This window comes from Papio anubis, chromosome 17 (genome assembly GCF_008728515.1).
Source record: "Papio anubis isolate 15944 chromosome 17, Panubis1.0, whole genome shotgun sequence".
Taxonomy (NCBI): Eukaryota; Metazoa; Chordata; class Mammalia; order Primates; family Cercopithecidae; genus Papio; species Papio anubis.
In genome coordinates, this window is record NC_044992.1 from 33495669 (window position 1) to 33516072 (window position 20404).

General features: G+C 40.8%; 1 protein-coding gene across 14 annotated transcripts in view; it reads left to right on the plus strand.

The window, feature by feature from the left end:
* Positions 1-20404, plus strand: part of TRIM37 (tripartite motif containing 37) — a 127098-nt gene that overhangs the window by 48130 nt on the left and 58564 nt on the right. For all 14 annotated transcript variants that reach the window (XR_004179279.1, XM_021928242.2, XM_031657047.1 and 11 more), the window contains 5 exons: positions 1367-1546; positions 6575-6689; positions 8201-8416; positions 9780-9916; positions 15308-15390. Coding sequence is in view for 13 of the 14 variants with exons in the window: in XM_021928242.2 (XP_021783934.1) it covers positions 1367-1546; positions 6575-6689; positions 8201-8416; positions 9780-9916; positions 15308-15390 (731 nt within the window). In the remaining variant the exon portion in view is untranslated. The remainder of the gene's footprint in view (positions 1-1366; positions 1547-6574; positions 6690-8200; positions 8417-9779; positions 9917-15307; positions 15391-20404) is intronic.

Here is a 20404-nt window from a genome sequence, read left to right on the forward strand (position 1 = left end):
TTTCAAAATTTGTATTTTAAAATTGCAAGGTGATAAACCTCAAAGGATAATAGAAATAACAGAATATTTATGTATGAGGAAACATGTAGTGAATATAAGGAAAAAATATTGCATTAATAAAACAAAAGTTGCCGGGCACGGTGGCTCAAGCCTGTAATCCCAGCACTTTGGGAGGCCGAGACGGGCGGATCACGAGGTCAGGAGATCGAGACCATCCTGGCTAACACGGTGAAACCCCGTCTCTACTAAAAAAATACAAAAAACTAGCCGGGCGAGGTGGCGGGCGCCTGTAGTCCCAGCTACTCGGGAGGCTGAGGCCGGAGAATGGCGTAAACCCGGGAGGCGGAGCTTGCAGTGAGCTGAGATCCGGCCACTGCACTCCAGCCTGGGCGACAGAGCGAGACTCCGTCTCAAAAACAAAACAAAACAAAACAAAACAAAAGCAACTTTGAATTACTTCTTTATTCAAAATTTATTTATGTTTTGAGGTGTTGTTTTATACCTAATATATTGGTAAACATCTTTATGAGGAAAAAAGGACCTAGTGCCATTCATGTTTTGGTGGTTCATTCAAAATACTGCTGTTTTGGCCGGGTGCAGTGGCTCACGCCTGTAATCCCAGCACTTTGAGAGGCCAAGGAGGGTGGATCATCTGAGGTCAGGAGTTTGAGACCAGCCTGGCCAACATTACGAAACCATGTCTCTACTAAAAATACAAAAAATTAGCTGAGTGTGGTGGCGTGCGCCTGTAATCTCAACTACTTGGGAGGCTGAGGCAGGAGAATCACTTGAACCAGGGGGCAGAGGTTGCAGTGAGCTGAGACCCTGCCACTGCCCTCTAGCCTGGGCGACAGTGAGACTCCATCTCAAAAATAATAAATAAATAAATAAATAAATAAATAAAAACTGCTCTTTTTCTGATTGGGCGTGGTGGCTCACGCCTATAACCCCAGCACACTGGGAGGCCAAGGTGGGTGGATCACCTGAGGTCAGGAGTTCAAGACCAGCCTGGCCAACATGAACCACCGTCTCTACTAAAAATACAAAATTAGCCAAGCATGATACACACCTGTAATCCCAGCTACTCTGGAGGCCGAGACAGGAGAATCACTTGAACCTGGAGTCAGAGGATGCAGTGAGCTGAAATCGCACCATTGTACTCCAGCCTGGGCAACAAGAGTGAAACTCCATCTCAAAAAAAAAGCCCAAAATACTGCTGTTTTTATAAATGATAAAAGAAATGTAATTGCATATATCAATAAGGTTTCCTCTCGGGTGATTACTTAGTGACCTTAATGTTTAGATGAGTTTGTCTTTTATTCTTATTTTACTAACTGTATAGTAATGGTCTGTTTTTCAATTTTAGATATGAATATCGTGTAGAGATGGTTCACCAGTCCTGTAATGATCCTACAAAAAATATCATTCGAGAATTTGCATCTGACTTTGAAGTTGGAGAATGCTGGGGCTATAATAGATTTTTCCGTTTGGACTTACTTGCAAATGAAGGATACTTGAATCCACAAAATGATACCGTGATTTTAAGGTAATAGGAAAAATTTAATGTTGTGGTTTTTATTGTGAGGAAATAATATCATTGGAACTGTATTTCAAAGATCATTTGGTTAACAAAGATGAATATTGAAATTCATACTAACCATAACCTTATCACTTTCTTAACTGTTTTATTTAAGTGGATAATAATCAAAAATTTGTAGTCAAAAAGTCAAACTTTTTTTTGACATCTAGTTAGTAATTTCGTTAAAGATATGCTGGGTGCGGTGGTGCGCTGGTGTTTCCATCTACTCTGGAGGCCGAGATGGAAGGATAGATTGGGCCCAGGAGTTTGAGACCAGCTTAGGAAACATAATGAGACCCCCATCTCTTTAAAAAGAAAAAAAAAATGTGTGTAGGGGGGAAACTACAACTTCCAGTAAATATAGTAATGTTCCATTTATCTGTTGAACTTCTAGTGACCTCACCGTTTGGAAATCTAAGAATAGTGAGGGATAAAATGTTGATTTTTTTCACTTCACAGTGCATGTTATATTTGAGTGACTGGTTTTACAACTTAATTTTATAAAGCAGCTATCAGTTCTTTGTGAATAACAGAAAATTAAAAGAAGAATCAAGATGAAAGTTGATGAAAATGAGCAATTTTCTACTTTTTTCTTAAACTTTTATTTTAGGTTCAGGGATACTTATGTAGGTTTGTTATACAGGTAAACTCACATCGTGGTGATTTGCTGTACAGATTACTTCATCACCCAGATACTAAGCCTAGTACCCAGTAGTTATTTTTTCTGATCCTCTCCCTTCCACCCTCAAGTAGGCCCCAGTGTCTGTTGTCTCCCCTCTTTATATCCCTGAGTTCTCATCATTTAGCGCCTTTTTTTTTTTTTTGAGATGGAGTCTCCCTCTGTCTTCCAGGCTGGAGTGCAGTGGCGCAATCTCGGCTCACTGCAAGCTCCGCCTCCCGGGTTCACGCCATTCTTCTGCCTCAGCCTCCTGGGTAGCTGAGACTACAGGTGCCCGCCACTGCATCCGGCTAATTTTGTTTTTGTATTTTTGGTAGAGACGGGGTTTCACCGTGTTAGCCAGGATGGTCTCAATCTCCTGACCTCTTGAGCCACCCGCCTCGGCCTCCCAAAGTGCTGGGATTACAGTCCTGAGCCACCGCGCCTGGCCCATTTAGCTCTTAAATAATAAGTGAGAACATGTGGTATTTGGGAAAACCATCAATTTTTTTTTTTTTGAGACAGTTTTTCTCTAGCTGCCCAGGTTGGAATGGAGTGCAGTGGTACGATCTTGGCTCCCTGCAGCATTCGCCTCCCAGGTTCAGGCGATTCTCCTGCCTCGGCCTCCTGAGTAGCTGGGATTGCAGGCATGGGCCACCACGCCTGGCTAATGTTGTACTTTTATTAGAGACAGGGTTTCTCCCTATTGGTCAGGCTGGTCTCGAACTCCCGACCTCAGGTGATCCACTCACCTCGGTCTTCCAAAGTGCTCTGATAACAGACGTGAGCCACCACGTCCAGCCAAAACCATCAATTTTTTATTGTTGATTGTTGGTTTAGTATCTACAAGAAAGGACAGAATATAAATACTGACTATAAAACAACAGCCCTATTTAGCCAGGCATGGTGGCTCACGCCTGTAATCCCAGCACTTTGGGAGGCTGAGGTAGGTAGATCACTTGGGGTCAGGAGTTTGAGACCAGCCTGGCCAATATGGTGAAATCCTATCTTTACTAAAAATACAAAAATTAGCCAGCCTGTGGTGGCACGCACCTGTAACCCCAGCTACTCAGGAGGCCGAGGCAGGAGAATCACTTGAACCTGGCAGGTGGAGGTTGCAGTGAACCGAGATTATGCCACTGTACCCCAGCCTGGGCGACATAGCAAGACCCCATCTCAAAAAAAATAATAATAAAGTAAATAAAAACAACAGCCCTGTTTAACGTGGGGTAGTCTTTACACAGGTCAGAAGTTTTTGGGCATCAGCTGGGCGCCGTGGCTCATACCTGTAATCCCAGCACTTTGGGAGGCTGAAGTGGGTGGATCACCTGAGGTCAGGAGTTCAAGACCAGCCTGGGCAACATGGTGAAACCCTGTCTCTACTAAAAATACAAAAACTATTTGGGCGTGGTGGTGGGCGCTTGTAATCCCAGCTACTTGGGAAGCTGAGGCAGTTGAATCGCTTGAGCCCGGAAGGCAGATGTTGCAGTGACCCGAGATTTTACTAGTGCACTGCAGCCTGGACAACAAGAGTGAAACTCTGTCTTAAAAAAACAAAAAACAAACAAAAAAAGATGTTTGGGTATCATTACATGATGTTATAATTTGATGATCAAAATGAGAACTTGAATATTTAAAAAAGAGATTAAAATACGTTCGTAACTGAGAAGTTTCAGAGTATTTAGCAGTTTAAAAAGTTCTCATCACAATTTGAAACTTTGTTTTTCTTGAGAGTGATTTAATGTACTCCTAAATTTCCCTTATTCAGAGCTCTTTGTTCTTGAGCATACTGGACAGATCATATCAGCATTTACTCTTAGGTGTTTTCCATAGCTTTTCTGGAAGTATAAAGAAGTTTAACAAGGGATATGATTTTCAGTGTAGGGAAAAAGATTCATGTTTTTGTTATTGTTTTGTTTTGTTTTGTTTAGAGGCAGTGTCTTGCTATATTGCCCAGTCTAGTCTAGAATTCTCGGGCTCAAGCGATCCTCCTGCCTCAACTTCCCAAGTAGGTGGGATTACAGGTGCATGCCACTGTGCCTGGAATCATGTTTTTTGAAGGGAGGGATTATTTTAGTTATCTTCATATAGCTTTTCAGACTTTTGGGGTTTAATGTTCGCCAAGAGAAGTAATTTATTGCTTTTCATGCTTCAGCCATAGAGAGAATTACAAAATTATTCAACTATCAATTTTACCAACCTACAAAAGACCCATTTTCTTATAGTCTTAGTTTCATCCTTATTACCGTTATATATTAGTACAGAAACAAATTCTTGTTAGGACATCATTTTTTTAAAGCAACATTGAGTCTGTACCATATGCCTGACACTGAGTTGCTAATAAGAAAAATATAGACATGGTTTTTGTCCACAGGGAACTCAAGATGAAATTGGCAGATAAAAAAAGAGTTTACTACACTCTTATTATAAAATAATGCTGTAGTAGCACCATAAGTAAATTGCTATGAAATTCGTGGATAGGGAGCTTCTCATTATCGTATTATATTTATTTATTTAATGAAACATTGCTCAAACTTTAAACCTCATTTAGTTCAAGATTCTGGTGGAACTTTATTAGAAAGTTATTTAAGGCTTTTCTGTAATTATGAATATATATTTCATTCTTTCATTAAAACAGAAAGTTAAGAAAATTTACCTGCTGCTTGGTTTTGTTTTAATGGCAAAATATTATAATGCTCAGGGTTAACCACTGGTTTAAGTCATTCAAAGAAAATAATAGTGTTCAGACGATCTTACTTTAATGTCTTACCAGTGGGTGCTTCCTAGACTGTGAATCATCTCTGCTCAGTTGAGTGAATCATCTCTGCTCAGTTCAGTTCAGAACATACTTTAATCTGTTTATTTTATTTTATTTTTATTTTGTATTATATTATATTATATTAGAGACAGAGTTTCGCTCTGTTGCCCAGGCTAGAGTGCAGTGACATGATCTCGGCTCACTGCAACCTTTGCCTCCCAGATTCAAGTGATTCTCCTGCCTCAGCCTCCTGAGTAGCTGGGATTACAGGCGCCCACCACCATACCCGGCTAATTTTTGTACTTTTAATAGAGATGGGGTTTCACCATGTTGGCGAGACTGGTCTTGAACTCCTGACCACAGGTGATCTGTCCGCCTCGGCCTCCCAGAGTGCTAGGATTACAGGCATGAGCCACTGTGCCCAGCCAATCTCTTTTTTTTAAAAAAAATACTCAAGTTCTCATTTTGATAATCCAAATATAGCATATAATGATGCCCAAAAACTTTTGACCTATCAAGACTACCCCAACATTAAATAGGACTGTTGTTTTATAGTCGGTGTTTATGTTCTGTCCTTTCTTGCATGAGTATTCTTGACTGAAACTAGGTATATACTGCCAGATAACTGTTAAATGGTCAGTAGGTTCTTACACTAAGGTGTAAAATCCTAGAAAAAAATGGACAGCTAACATTGTGTAACTGGGTAAAAGGCTGGAAGGAATGAAAGAGAGGTGGATGTCCAAATTAATCTTGCCTTGTGGTTTTTCCTTTCTTCAAAAACACCTTCACACATGCACTGCAATTTTTTCACTATAAATATAGTTACGTTAGGCTGTGTAACAAAGGTAGAGGTTTGTTTGCTTTAGTAAGTATTAGTTTTTTAAAAAATTAAAACAACTGGATTAAGATTCTGTCATTTATATATTAATATGATTTTATGTAGATGCAGTACTTTTTTTTCCTAATCTAAGCTGAAATAATGCCATGTTGTAATAAGGGCAATTTTGATTGCTATCTTGAAGGGTTCGGGATATAGTTTATTTAGAGCATGTAACTCTTTGGGGGACAGTAAAGCAATCCTGGGTGGTTGACCCAGTAAATGATTTTTTTCTGAGGGGCAGGAAATATGGGAATGTGAGATGGAATAGAGAAATATAAAGAGCAGCATTTAAAACTTTTTATTTTGCTAGGGCCTGATTTAGGGAAGAAAGGGATAAGAGTTATCTTTCTCCTTATAGGAGGGAACTGCATGGTATATGGCTCTCTTCTTCCCAACTCATGATCATCATCATATTTTAGTTACATTATTATAATATGCCTTAGTAGGTTAGTTTGGGGAGCTTAACTACAATGTACAATGTACTTTAGAAAGGTAGTTTGAGGACAACTGGATTTTCAGAATCTTGTGTCATAATCTGTGGATTACATCTATAAACAACAAATACTAGCAGCTCTAAGTTTATGTGAATTTTGGCCTTATAATCAAGTTAACCAAAATTACAGAATTCAAAGCTAGACTCATAATATTTTACCATTTGAATTTTTTTTTTTTTTTTTAATGTGGCACGATTCTTTTAAGGTTTCAGGTACGTTCACCAACTTTCTTTCAAAAATCCCGGGACCAGCATTGGTACATTACTCAGTTGGAAGCTGCACAGACTAGTTATATCCAACAAATAAACAACCTTAAAGAGGTAAGGAAATATATATTTCTGGTTTAGTGTTTCCTATTGTCCTTTTGGCTTGTTATATTTGTAATTAGATTTAATATATTTATTGCTATTTGTAATTTTGTAGTTTATAATTGGAAAAAAAATCTAGTTATCCTGTTCCCCATCCTTACTGGTTCTGCAGTGTCCAGTTTAGTAACCACTAGTCACATATGGCTATGTAAATTTTTGTTTTACTTTATTTATTTTTTATTTTGGAGACAGGGTCACACTCACTCTCGTTGCCAGGAACAGTTTTCACTAACTGCAGCTTCAGCTTCCCAAGCTTGGGTGGTCCTCCCACCTTAGCCTCCCAGGTAGCTCTGACTTTGAGCAGGTGTCATGGCTAGTTTTTATATTTTTTATAGAGACAGGGGCTTCTCCGTATTGCCCAAGCTGGTCTTGAACTCCTGGGCTCAAGCACTCTGCCTGCCTTGGCCTCCTAAAGTGCTGAGGTTACAGGTGTGAGCCACTGTGCCTGGTCTGTAAATTTAACTTGATTAAAATTAAAAATTTAATTCCTTAGTTGCAGTAGCCACATTTCAAGTGCTTGCATTGGGTACTGCAAATCTAGAGCATTTCCGTCATTGCATAAAGTTGTTTTGAACAGTGTGGCTGTAGTTTGAGGTAAGCTCTTTGTGTTTCTGTCAGTGACTTAGTTTCTCTTCCACAAGTTATCTTGGATTTAGAGGATTCTAGGCTATAGCACAATTAAAAGTTGTCCCATCTTGAACTCTTAACTATTGTTGAATGAGCACTGGAGAAGATTAATTGATGAATTTTTATTTTACAATGATAAACTAAGGAATGTTTCATTTCCCTTAGGAACTTAGGATGTGGCGGAAGGTTTGGAGTGCTGAGAATCGTTAATAGGTCAGGGAGGAAAATATGAATAAATACATGCTTTCAGAGATTTTCATGTTAAATGTACTATTTAAAACTACCTGTATTCACTATACTGTTTGCTATTTGTATGTTTAGCTTAGGCTGGATATGAAAGAAGGAAGATGAGCATATATGGGGCAGTTTATCTTTGTCATCAATTTTTTTCATAAATAAAAGGCAGTAGGGATTCAGAGAAATAGTTTAAGAAATGGTGCCAAGTGAGGTGGCTCACTCCTGTAATCCCAGCATGTTGGGAGGCCGAGACCAGAAGATCATTTGAGCCCAGGAGTTCAAAACCAGCCTGAGCAACGTAGCAAGATAAATAAAAAATGAAATTAGCTAAGCATGGTGGCACATGCCTCCAGTCCCAGCCACTTGAGAGGCTGAGGCAGTAGGATCTCTTGAGCCCAGTAGTTCAAGGCTTGCAGTGAGCTGTGATGGCACCACTGCACTTCAGCCTGGGCAACAGAGTGAGACAGTTCTCAAAAAATAAATAAGGAAAGAAAGAAATGGTTTTAGGAGGGTCTGGATGCATTTTTTTTTTAGCTAGAAACATCTTTTACTGTGCCAGTGAGCTATGGCTAATATTTGTGCTTTTCTTGTTTTAAAAGAGACTTACTATTGAGCTATCTCGAACTCAGAAGTCAAGAGATTTGTCACCACCAGATAACCATCTTAGCCCCCAAAATGATGATGTTCCGGAGACACGAGCTAAGAAGTCTGCGTGCTCTGACATGCTTCTTGAGGGTGGTCCTACTACAGCTTCTATAAGAGAGGCCAAAGAGGATGAAGAAGAGGAGGAGAAGATTCAGAATGAAGATTATCATGTAATAATGAGGCCAGTTTTAGATTTTTGTGTTTGATAATAGAAACAGTAGAATCATGGCTTTTAACGTATTATGTGCTGAAACAGTAGGCTAAAAATATTGTCCATTGATTTCCATTAATAATGTATATATGCCCTTATGTAAATGTTAATAAGTCAGAAGTTGTTGAATCAAAGCATTTCAAGATTCTGAAATAAAACAATACATTCTATAAAACAAACTGTGATATACATTTTAAAAACTAAACTATCATAAATTGTGGATTTTAAAAGTGTGTTCTGGCCGGGTGCGGTGGCTCACGCTGTAATCCCAGCACTTTGGGAGGCCAAGGTGGGCAGATCACATGAGGTCAGGAGTTCGAGACCACCCTGGCCAACATGGTGAAACCCTGTCTCTACTAAAAATACAAAAATTAGCTGGGTGTGGTGATGCTTGCTTGTAATCCCAGCTACTTGGGAGGCTGAGGTAGGAGAATCACTTGAACCTGGGAGGCGGAGGTTGCTGTGCGCCAAGATTGTGTCACTGCACTCCAGCCTGGGAGACAGAGCAAGACTCCATCTCAAAGAAAAAGAAAAAAAACCAGGTGTTCTATTTTCATTCACTGAAACTAGTACATACCTTGTCATTACTTATGTAGGTAGAATGATTTAGGATTTAGTAGATAACCAGGCTCTATCCCAGCTAAACAACAGCCAGAATCCAGAATAAGAATTTAAGAAGTAGTTGATATTTTTACATAAGAAGGGATGCCTAGATAGTTGGGTTTTTTTGTAGTAATTTTTAATATGAGATACTTCAGTTTTAAGTTACGATGAAGGACCCAGTGGGTCGAGAGAATGCACAGATTAAGTGCTTTGATAAACTAGAGATAATAGGGTTTGGAATGGAGCAGTCAGGTGAAGCAGTTAGTCTTTGACAAACTTAAAGGAAGGGTGTTAAAGGAAGGGTGGAGTTTGCAGGTAAGGCAGCTGAAAGTTGGGGAAGTTTTTGCTTAATAGTGGGTATTTTTTTTCTGTGCAGATAGGTGACAGTGTTAATTAATGACCTTGATAATGGTAAAATTAGGTAGAACTGAGGAGTGATGGTTTGAAACATAGCTCTGTGAGGAAGCTGATGTGGAATATGTGAAGGATTCCAGTCACACGGAGGGCCCAGCTGAAGGCGGCACGCATAAGTTAGTAAAATGATGTCACTGTGGTTGTGTGATTTTTCTCCACAGGGCTCAGCAGCTGAGGCACAGAAGCAGAAAATAGCTTTTTGATAACTATATTATTCTTTGGTGCTTGGTTTATGGGGTGGATGGGGTGATCAACTGAGTAGAAACATTTGGAATAGATGTCTTGTTTTCTTGGCATTGATCTAGCACGAGCTTTCAGATGGAGATCTGGATCTGGATCTTGTTTATGAGGATGAAGTAAATCAGCTAGATGGCAGCAGTTCCTCTGCTAGTTCCACAGCAACAAGTAATACAGAAGAAAATGATATTGATGAAGAAACTATGTGAGTGTCCCACTTTACTACTGTAAAGCATTTAAGTGGTAATTATTAGAAGCATATTAACTAACTCACCCTTAAAAGTAGGGACATTCAGCACTTTTTTGAAAGGTTGAATCAATAGCCAGTTTTCTCCCTCTAATCTCTGGGCTCTTAGCCAATAATTTTTGTTTTTGTTTTACCTTTTAAATTGGAATTTTGAAATTATTTTATGCCTAAGAAAAGTTCAGAATTCCATATTTCCTTCACACAGATTCATTCACTATTAATATTTTCCTTTATATTTCTCTGTAATTTTTTTCTGAAACACTTGAGATTGAATATACTTCTCATTGTCTACTTTTCTAAAAACAAGGATATTCTTACATAACTATAGAATAGTTATCAAGATCTGGAAATTAACATTGATGTAATACTGTAACCTTCTAAAAATTTGCCAGTAATGTCCTTTGTCAGGATCACATTGCATTTAGTTGTTAAATCGATTTAGTTATCTTCCATCTGGGTTACTTTTTTAGAAATTTGTTTTTCGGCTGGGCGCGGTGGCTCACACCTGTAATCCCAGCACTTTGGGAGACCAAGGCAGGTGGATCACGAGGTCAGGAGATCGAGACCATCCTGGCTAACACGGTGAAACCCCGTCTCTACTAAAAATACAAAAAGAAATTAGCCGGGCGTGGTGGCGGGTGCCTGTAGTCCCAGCTACTCGGGAGGCTGAGGCAGGAGAATGGCATGAACCCAGGAGGCGGAGCTTGTAGTGAGCCAAGATCGCACCACTACACTCCAGCCCGGGTAACAGAGCGAGACTGTCTCAAAAAAAAAAAAAAAATTGTTTTTCATGACTAATACTTTTTGAGAAATACAGAATAGTTTATTTTGTAGAAAGTCCCTCAATTTGGATTAGTCTGAAGTTTCCTCATGATTAGATAGAGATTACACAGTTTTGGCAGGGATACTACGGAAATGATAATGTATCCTTTTCACTGCATCATGTGGGAGTGGAGCATGATGTCAATATGTCCCATTACTTGTGGTTAATTTTGATCACTTGGTTGAGGTAGCATCCGCCAGATTTCTGCACTCCAAAATTACTACTTTTTCCTTTATAATTAATAAGTATCTTGTGTATGGGACTGTAAATATCGTATTTTTCTTCCTACTTTTTCCTGTGAATTTTGACACCCCTTGATGAGTGTTGCTTGAAAAAGGTTACTGTGTTGATTGCCAAGTGGTGTTTTTCTAATTCCATTATTTCTTATTCATTAGTTGCAATTTAAGGAAGAGCTTTCCCTTCTGCCCTATTGATGAACTAATTAATGAATATCATTAATGTGGATAAATTTTTTTTTTTGAGATGGAGTCTTGCTCTGTCACCCAGGCTGGCATGCAGTGTCACGATCTTGGCTCACTGCAACCTCCACCTCCTGGGTTCAGGTGATCCTTCCACCTCAGCCTCCCGAGTAGCAAGGATTACGGGCACATACCACCACGCCTGGCTATTTTTTTTGTATTTTTAGTGGAGACGGGGTTTCACCACGTTGGCCAGGCTGGTCTTGAACTCCTGACTTCAGGTGATCTTCCCACCTCAGCCTCCCAAAGTGCTGGGATTACAGGTGTGAGCCACTGCGCCTGGCGATTTTTGGATTTTTAAACCAAGCTTGCCTTCCTGGGACACATCCCACTTGGTCATAGCGTGTAATTTTTTTTTTTTTTTTTTTTGAGACAGAGTCTCACACTGTCACCCAGGCTGAAGTGCAATGGCATGATCTCGGTTCACTGCAACCTCCGCCTCCCAGGTTCAAGCGATTCTCCTGTCTCAGCCTCCTGAGTAGCTGGGATTATAGGCACCCACCACTATGCCTGGCTAATTTTTTGTATTTTTAGTAGAGATGAGGTTTCACTATGTTGGTCAGGCTGGTCTCAAACACCTGACCTCGTGATCCACCGTCTCGTCCTCCCAAAGTGCTGGAATTACAAGTGTGATCCACCTTGCCTGGCCGTCCTTTTTTTTTTTCTTTTTTTAATTTGAGACGGTGTCTCTCTTTGTCACCCAGGCTGGAGTGCAGTGGCGCGATACCCACTCTCTGCAAGCTCCGCCTCCCGATTCACACCATTCTCCTGCCTCAGCCTCCCGAGTAGCTGGGACTACAGGCTCCCACCACCTGGCCTAAGTTTTTTTTGTATTTTTAATAGAGATGGGGTTTCACCGTGTTAGCCAGGATGGTCTCGATCTCCTGACCTCGTGATCCGCCTGCCTTGGCCTGCCAAAGTGCTGGGATTACAGGTGTGAACCATTACACCCAGAAATTTTTTTTTTTTTCCTAAGAAAATCTTGCTTTGTGGCCAGGCTGGAGTACTGTGGCATGATTATAGCTACCGGTAACCTTGAAGTCTGGCCTCAAGTAATCCACCTGCTTCAGCCTTCCTAGTAGCTAGGACTACTGGTGTGCATCATCACGCTTGACTCATGATTCTTTTTATATGTTGCGGGATTCTGTTTGCTAGTACAGTTGTCCCTCAGTATCCTTGTGGTATTGGTTCTAGGACCCCCTCCTTGGATACTAAAATCTGAGGATGCTCAAGTCTCTTATATAAAATGGCAGAGTAGTTGCATATAACCTATACACATCCTCCCCTATACTTTAAATCATTTCTAGATTACTTATAATACCTAATACAATGTAAATGCTATGTTGTTATGCTCTATAGTATACAGAATAATGACAAGGGGAAAAAGTCTGTGCATGGCTTTATTTTGTTTTGTTTTATTTATTTTTTTTGAGATGGAGTTTCACTCTTGTTGCCCAGGCTGGAACGCAATGGCACAATCTCAGCTCACTGCAGCCTCCACCTCCCGGGTTCAAGCGGTTTTCCTGCCTCAGCCTGCTGAGTAGCTGGGATTATACACACCTGCCACCATGCCTGACTAATTTTTTGTATTTTTAGTAGAGGCAGGGTTTTGCCATGTTGGCCAAGCTGGTTTCAAACTCCTGGTCTCAGGTGATCCACCTGCCTCGGCCTCCCAAAGTGCTGGGATTACAGGCGTGAGCCCCCGCACCCAGCCAACTTTATTTTTTGAGACAGAGTCTTGCCCTGTCACTCAAGCTGGAGTGCAGTGGTGTTGTGATCACGGCTCACTGCAACCTCGACCTCCTGGGCTCAAGTGATCCTCCCACCTCGGTTTTCCAAGTAGCTAGGACTACAGGTGCTTGCCAACACACCTGGCTAATTTTTAAATTTTTTGTAGAGATGGGGTCTCACTGTGGCCTTACTATGTTGTTCTAGGCTGGCCCCGAACTCCTAGGCTCAAGCAGTCCTCCAGCCTCGGCTTCCCCAAGTGCTGGGATTACAGGCATGAACCACCGCCCCAGGCCTTAAAAAATATTTTTGATCCACAGTTGGTTGAATGTGCAGATGCAGAGCCCACAGATATAGAAGGCCAACTGTATTTTGTTGATGCTGTTAATAGTGTTGTGTGTTTCTCTGAGTGTTGTATGTCTCTCTGCTTCTCCCTGTAGGCAAAATCTCTGAGCCAAAACTTTGAAGTTGCAGTGAGGATAAAAGTATACCTCTCTTACTTTAGAAGCTGAGCTAACTGGATGTTGGGGACAGTAGCCTTAGTTCTTTCCTTTTCAGGCTTGGGACCTCCACCTTATGAATAAGCGTGGACAGGGATGATCTGGGCCCCAGTATTCTCATCATGCTGCATCCAAGTAGAGCCTCTATTCCACAAGTGGGTCTCAGCAGAAGGGAGTCTCCACCTCTTGGCGGTGTGTGCCCGTACTATAGCATCAGCAATAGGTAGCTGGGGGCAGAATGAGAAATGGAGATATCTTGCCACTCCTAGGAATATAGCCCTCCTCTTGGAAGCTTGGGAAGTGGGAGGCCTATTGTCTTCACTGCACCAATCTGGAGTGGAATTTCTGTAACGCCAAGTTAGGAAGCGGAGTGGTCTTGGTTCAAATCCTGCGGATACCCACTTGTCTTACCCAGGTTTTATAGATTTTTTTGAGTAGATGTTTCTTCATTTGCTGTATACCCTTGGGACCATTTCCAGAGTCGTTAAGTGGTTGTTTTTAAAATAATTGTCACCAGTTTGACTAACGAGCAGATCTGCAGAGCTCCTTACATTGTCAAGCTGGATGCTTATCTTGAGATTTCCTGAAATATCCAAGACTATCATTGATTGGTACTGTTTCAAATAGTACTTTGTTGTTTAAAATAAAGTAATAGTGAGTGTTTTTTAATATGAGAGACTTTGTATGGCCTAGTCAGTACCCTCTTTTCCGAAATTTTATTTTTGGAAAAATAGTATTTAGTCATAAACAGTAATTTGGGCCTTTTTTTTTGGATATTAAATTGTAATATTTTAAGCCTAATTTATTACCATTAAGCTACCAGTTCTCAGAAGCTGGAATTTCTTTTAACAGTGGTTCTTAGATTTATTAGTGTTTCATTTATTTCTTTTTTTTTTTTTTGCCTGACACAGTTCTTTTTTTTTTAATCTTCTTTTCCTTTCCTGGCCTGTCCTGTCCTGTCCTGTCCTGTCCTTCTTGAGACAGAGTCTCGCTCTGTTGCCCAGGCTAGAGTGCGGTAGTGCAATCTTGGGCTCACTGCAACCTCCACCTCCCAGGTTCAACCGATTCTCCTGCCTCAGCCTCCTGAGGAGCTGGGATTACAGGCACCCACCACAACACCCAGCTAATTTTTGTATTTTTAGGAGAGACAGGGTTTTGCCATGTTGGCCAGGCTGGTCTCGAAATCCTGACCTCAGGTGATCCGCCCACCTTAGCCTCCCAAAGTGCTGGGATTTCAGGTGTGAGCCACCATACCTGGCCTTGATATATATATTTTTTAATTCCTTTTTTTTCTTAGCTTTGTAAGAAGAAATGGCTGATTTTTTTTTTTCTTTTTTTTTTTTGAGATGGAGTCTCGCTCTGTCCCTCAGGCTGGAGTGCAGTGGCGCAATCTTGGCTCACTGCAAGCTCCGCCTCCTGGGTTCACGCCATTCTCCTGATTCAGCCTCCTGAGTAGCTGGGACTACAGGTGTCCGCCACCAAGCCCAGCTAATTTTTAGTATTTTTAGCAGAGACGGGAATTTCACTGTGTTAGCCAGGATGGTCTCAATCTCCTGACCTTGTGATCCGCCCGCCTCAGCCTCCCAAAGTGCTGGGATTATAGGCGTGAGCCACCGTGCCTGGCCGATATTTTTTGAAGGTTGTTTAAACAATAACATTACCACTACTTAAATTTGGATAGTGACAAAAAATCTTTCTCCTTTTTGTATTTAGAAATATCTTATTTCACAGAAAAATCTGCATATCATAAAATTTGTTGAGGTGTGAAAAACGTTTATTGTATCGCTCTATATGAATGATGGATTTTGTATATTCTTAGGTCTGGAGAAAATGATGTGGAATATAACAACATGGAATTAGAAGAGGGAGAACTCATGGAAGATGCAGCTGCAGGACCTGCAGGTAATGAGGTCACCCACTGCCTCCAAGCCATTCTATTTTCTCCCTGCTCTTCTCTGACCGTATTATATTTTAAATAGGTGGTAGCCACTGCTTGTACATGGTTCGTGGTGTTGGAAGTGCTACATCTTGTAATACGGATTTTTTAGAGTTCATTACTAAAGATACTTAATAATAATAGCTACCATTTAAAAAATGTTCTTATGTACCAGGCACTGTGAGAAGCACTTTATATGCCTTATATTAATAAAATTCTGGTGGTACATTCACCGATGGATAGAGAAATTACAGCAACTTGCCAACTTTTAGCAATTTAGTAAATGAGAGTAATTGAATCCCCAGTTTTGTCTGTATCCCATGCTTATATTTTATACTGTTTTCTGATATAAAGTCTTATTTGTATATCTTCCTGGACTATAGAATGATCTCAATGGAATAATTGACTCTTAGACTTACAAAGGATCTTAAAGAGCTCATTTTATGGTTTTTAGTTGCCTGGTCATATAGCTGGTTGTTAGTACAACCAGACTAGAACTCCAGATTGTCCTGGGTTTGTGGACCCAGCATTTTTCTCCCAAACTACACTGCTTCTCCTGGGAAGAACTGACTTATATAATGAGTACTTTTTTTGTGTGTTCTCGGATCTATTTAATTAAGTAGTGAATCTTGGCTAGAGTAATTAAAAGTTAGCTTTCTACTGTTTCTGTTTTACCCATGTTCTCCTCAGTGTGAACACTGGCATATTCTTCTTTTTTTTTTTTTTTGTTTTGAGACGGAGTCTCGCTCTGTTGCCCAGGCTGGAGTACAGTGGTGCGATCTCGGCTCACTGCAAGCTCCGCCTCCCAGGCTCACGCCGTTCTCCTGCCTCAGCCTCCGGAGTAGCTAGGACTACAGGCACCCGCCACCACGCCCGGAGAACTTTTTGTATTTTTAGTGAAGACGGGGTTTCACTGTGTTAGCCAGGATGGTCTCGATCTCCTGACCTCATGATCCGCCCGCTTTGGCCTCCCAAAGTGCTGGGATTACAGGCGTGAGCCACTGCGCCTGGCCAACACTGGCATACTCTTAATATGCTTGGATAACTAAAGACTTCTAAATACTAGTCCTCACCATTTCAACTCCAACCTAAGCCCTATATTCTTTCTACTCCTGACTTTAATCCTGGGTAATCGTATCCACACCTGTATTTCAGTTACTATCTATATACTGATTACTCTTCAAGTTCTTTCTTTAGCCTTTGACTTTCCAGTAATTTCCAAACCCTTATCTTGGTGTGACTCAGCACCTCCCAAACACAAATTACTGTCTTTTCATCTGCCAGCTTGCCTGTCAGCAGTAGCTACCCTGATTGATAGTGCTATACATTCTTTACTTCTTCCTCTCCCTAAAAGTTTACCTTTAGTGTATTACCAAGATCTGTTGGTTCTGTCTCCTAAATCGTGCGTAAATTCATTTGATACTCCCACTCCTTTTCCATTCCTAGTCTAGGCCTCTGTCTTTCACAACAGCCTTTCACCTGGGTTCTTTGTATTTATTATTGTTCCCCTCCATTTTTACAGCATGAATCCATTTTTACAGCATGGATTCAGAATGAGGGTGTTTTTTTCTTTCTGATTAATATCTAATCGTGTTACTTCTCTGCCAGGCTTGGTGACTCACACCTGTAATCTCAGCACTTTGGGAGGCTGATGTGGGTGCATTGCTTGAGTCCAGGAGTTTGAGACCAGCCTGGGCAACGTGGTGAAACCCTGTCTCTACAAAAAATACAAAAAAAGTTAGCCAGATGTGGTGGCAAAATTGCTGCCTGTGGTCCCAGCTATTTGGGTGGCTGAGGTGGGAGGATCACCTGAGCCCTAAGCGGAGCCTGCAGTAAGCTGAGATAGCACCACTGTACTCCAGCCTAGGCAACAAAGTGAGACCCTGTCTCAAAAAAAGAAATAAAAATAATGAAAAATAATATCTAATCATGTTATTTCTCTACTTAAAAACTCTTTAAGGATTATATTTATTATAGGATAAAGTCCAAACTTGTTAACATGGCACATAAATTCCTTTATGTCTGGATTCCTGTTTGTTTCCTTAGTCTTACTTCTCTCATTCCTCTGTGTCATTCTTTAGTCAGGAGGAACTTCAAAGAATCACAAGATCTACAAATTTAGAGAGAAAGCTTTAATTCTTATAAAGACTGGCCATCCTGACAAGCTGTGAAGTATAGCCTCTGGTAAAGACTAAAAGCAGGCACTTTGCAGGAGGGAAGGGTAACATAGGAATTGATAATGAATAAGTTGGCCAAGTACAACTAAATGGATTCAACAGGGTATAGGAGGAGCTATGAATATCATGAAGAGGGGAACACATGCATGCATAGTAGACAAACATGCATGTTACATGCATTTCATGTTTACTTTGGACTGGGGACTGAACATTTAAATGCATTACAATTAGGCCCTGTTGTCAAAAGGTAAAACCAACGACACAAAGGCACTCAATGCTCAACCTCTGTATACGGGCCAGAACCAGTCCATGGTTGGGGACTCTTAACAGGAGAAAGTTACTGAAATCAGTCTTTTGTCCAATGAAAGCTCTGTAGTTATGGCTTGTAGAACGGGGAGTGAGTCAGTCAGCATCTGGCAGTCAGTAAGCTGCAATTGTTTCAATATTGCTTATCTTGAGGCCAGTGCTTGCTTAGCTTCTAGAAAAAAGAAGAAACCCTGTTTGGAGGTAGAATGTAGTTTATTCTTTAAGTATAGGGAGCATGTGACTTAATCCCTGTCTGGCATAGCATTAAGTCTTACTGACTGACTGACTTTTCAGCTTTGTGTGTTTTCTTTTAGTTAGGTCCATTCTTTCCTCTCTTAAACTGTGTGGTAGGGAAATTCTTGTATATAACATTTATATACACTTAGGGTAAAGAAGAGTTTACATTTTTGAATTATATATTCATCAAATATTTACTGAGCACTTGAACTGTGTACAGTTTTACTATCTAGAGATACAATATTGAATAACAAGATATTCCTGTTCTTATGGAACCTGTGTTATAATTCTGAATGTTCTTTAATAATTCAGGCACTGAATTCTAGATGTTGAAGACATAATAATGAACCAGTTTATTTTTATTATATGCTTTGGGAAATTTATATATTTGGCACAAATTTGTTAAATATCATGCCTACCTGGAAAATACAACACTAAGTAATTTATAACATAAAGGTGAGTGGATTTATGAACAATTAGCTAGAATATGACAGTATACATACAAAAGAATTCCAAATTATTTAAATACTCCCTCCTCAAGGAGATGAAATATAACTTCTACTCCTTAACTGTAGGCTATGCTTAGTTACTTGCTTCTGAAGAGTACAGTTTCAAAAGGGGGAAACAACTTCAAAGTAGAGAAACTTGGCAAACATTACCTACCCAGGTGATTAAATTTAGTATTGTAAGTGATAGGTCATGTTGATAGCATGTTGATAGTATTTTAAGTGATAAGTCATGTTGATATGTTGAGAATGGTACTTTATATCTGTAGTATCTTCCCTCTCTAAAAACCCACAGACAATCTGATCATGAGGGAAAAAGTCATACCCTTAATTGAGGAACATTCTACAAAACATTTGACATACTTTTCAGATATAAAGAAAATCTGAGAGACTGTCATAGACCAGAAGAGTCTAAAAAGACAGGAGCAACTAAATGTATTTCAATACTCTAGGTGAGACTCTGAACAGAAAAAGAACATTAGGGGAAAACTACTAAAATCTCAATAGGATTTAGTTAATAATATATCAGTATTGGTTCATTAGTTGTGACAAATATACCATAGTAATGAAAGGTATTAACATTGGGGAAATTGGGTCTGGGTTTTACAGGAACTGTCTGTATTTTTACCTTTCCTGTAAACCTAAAACTATACTAAAATAAAAGCTTTTTTTTTTCTTTTGAGATGGCGTCTCGCTCCGTAGCCCAGGCTGGAGTGCAGTGGCATGATCTTGGCTCACTGCAAGCTCTGCCTCCTGGGTTCACACCATTCTGCTGCCTCAGCCTCCCGAGTAGCTGGGACTACAGGCGCATGCCACGACGCCTAGTTAATTTTTTGTATTTTTAGCAGAGACGGGGTTTCACTGTGTTAGCCAGGATAGTCTTGATCTCCTGACCTCGTGATCTGCCCTCCTTGACCTTCCAAAGTACTGGGATTACAGGCGTGAGCCACCACGCCCGGCCAATAAAAAGCTTTTTAAACCAAGGCAGTGAAAAAGCTAGATCGGGGTGACAGTGGGCAGAGTGTGGAAATGCTTTTTTGGTTTTTTTTTGGTTTTGGTTTTGGTTTTTTTTGAGACGGAATCTCGCTCTGTCGCCCAGGCTGGAGTGCAGTGGCCTGATCTCAGCTCACTGCAAGCTCCGCCTCCCGGGTTTATGCCATTTTCCTGCCTCAGCCTCCCGAGTAGCTGGGACTACAGGCACCCGCCACCTCGCCCGGCTAGTTTTTTGTATTTTTTTAGTAGAGACGGGGTTTCACCGTGTTAGCCAGGATGGTCTCGATCTCCTGACCTCGTGATCCGCCTGTCTCGGCCTCCCAAAGTGCTGGGATTACAGGCTTGAGCCACCGTGCCCGGCCTGCTTTTTTGTTATATGCTTATTATGAAGGTCCATTTCAAGCCTCGAATGGTTTATGTGTTTTTTGTTTTTTGTTTTTTGAGACGGAGTCTTGCTCTGTTGCCCAGGGTGGAGTGCAGTGGCACGATCTCAGCTCACTGCAACCTCTGCCTCCTGGGTTCAGGCCATTCTCCTACCTCAGCCTACCAGATAGCTGGGACTACAGGCATGCATCACCATTCCCTCCCGGCTTTTTTGTATTTTTAGTAGAGATGGGGTTTCACCATGCTGGCCAGCTGGTCTCAAACTCCTGACCTCAAGTGATCCACCCACCTCTGCCTCCCAAAGCGCTGGGATTACAGATGTGAGCCACCGTGCCAGGCCTGGTTAATGTTTTAGAACTATACAATTGTCTAAAAAG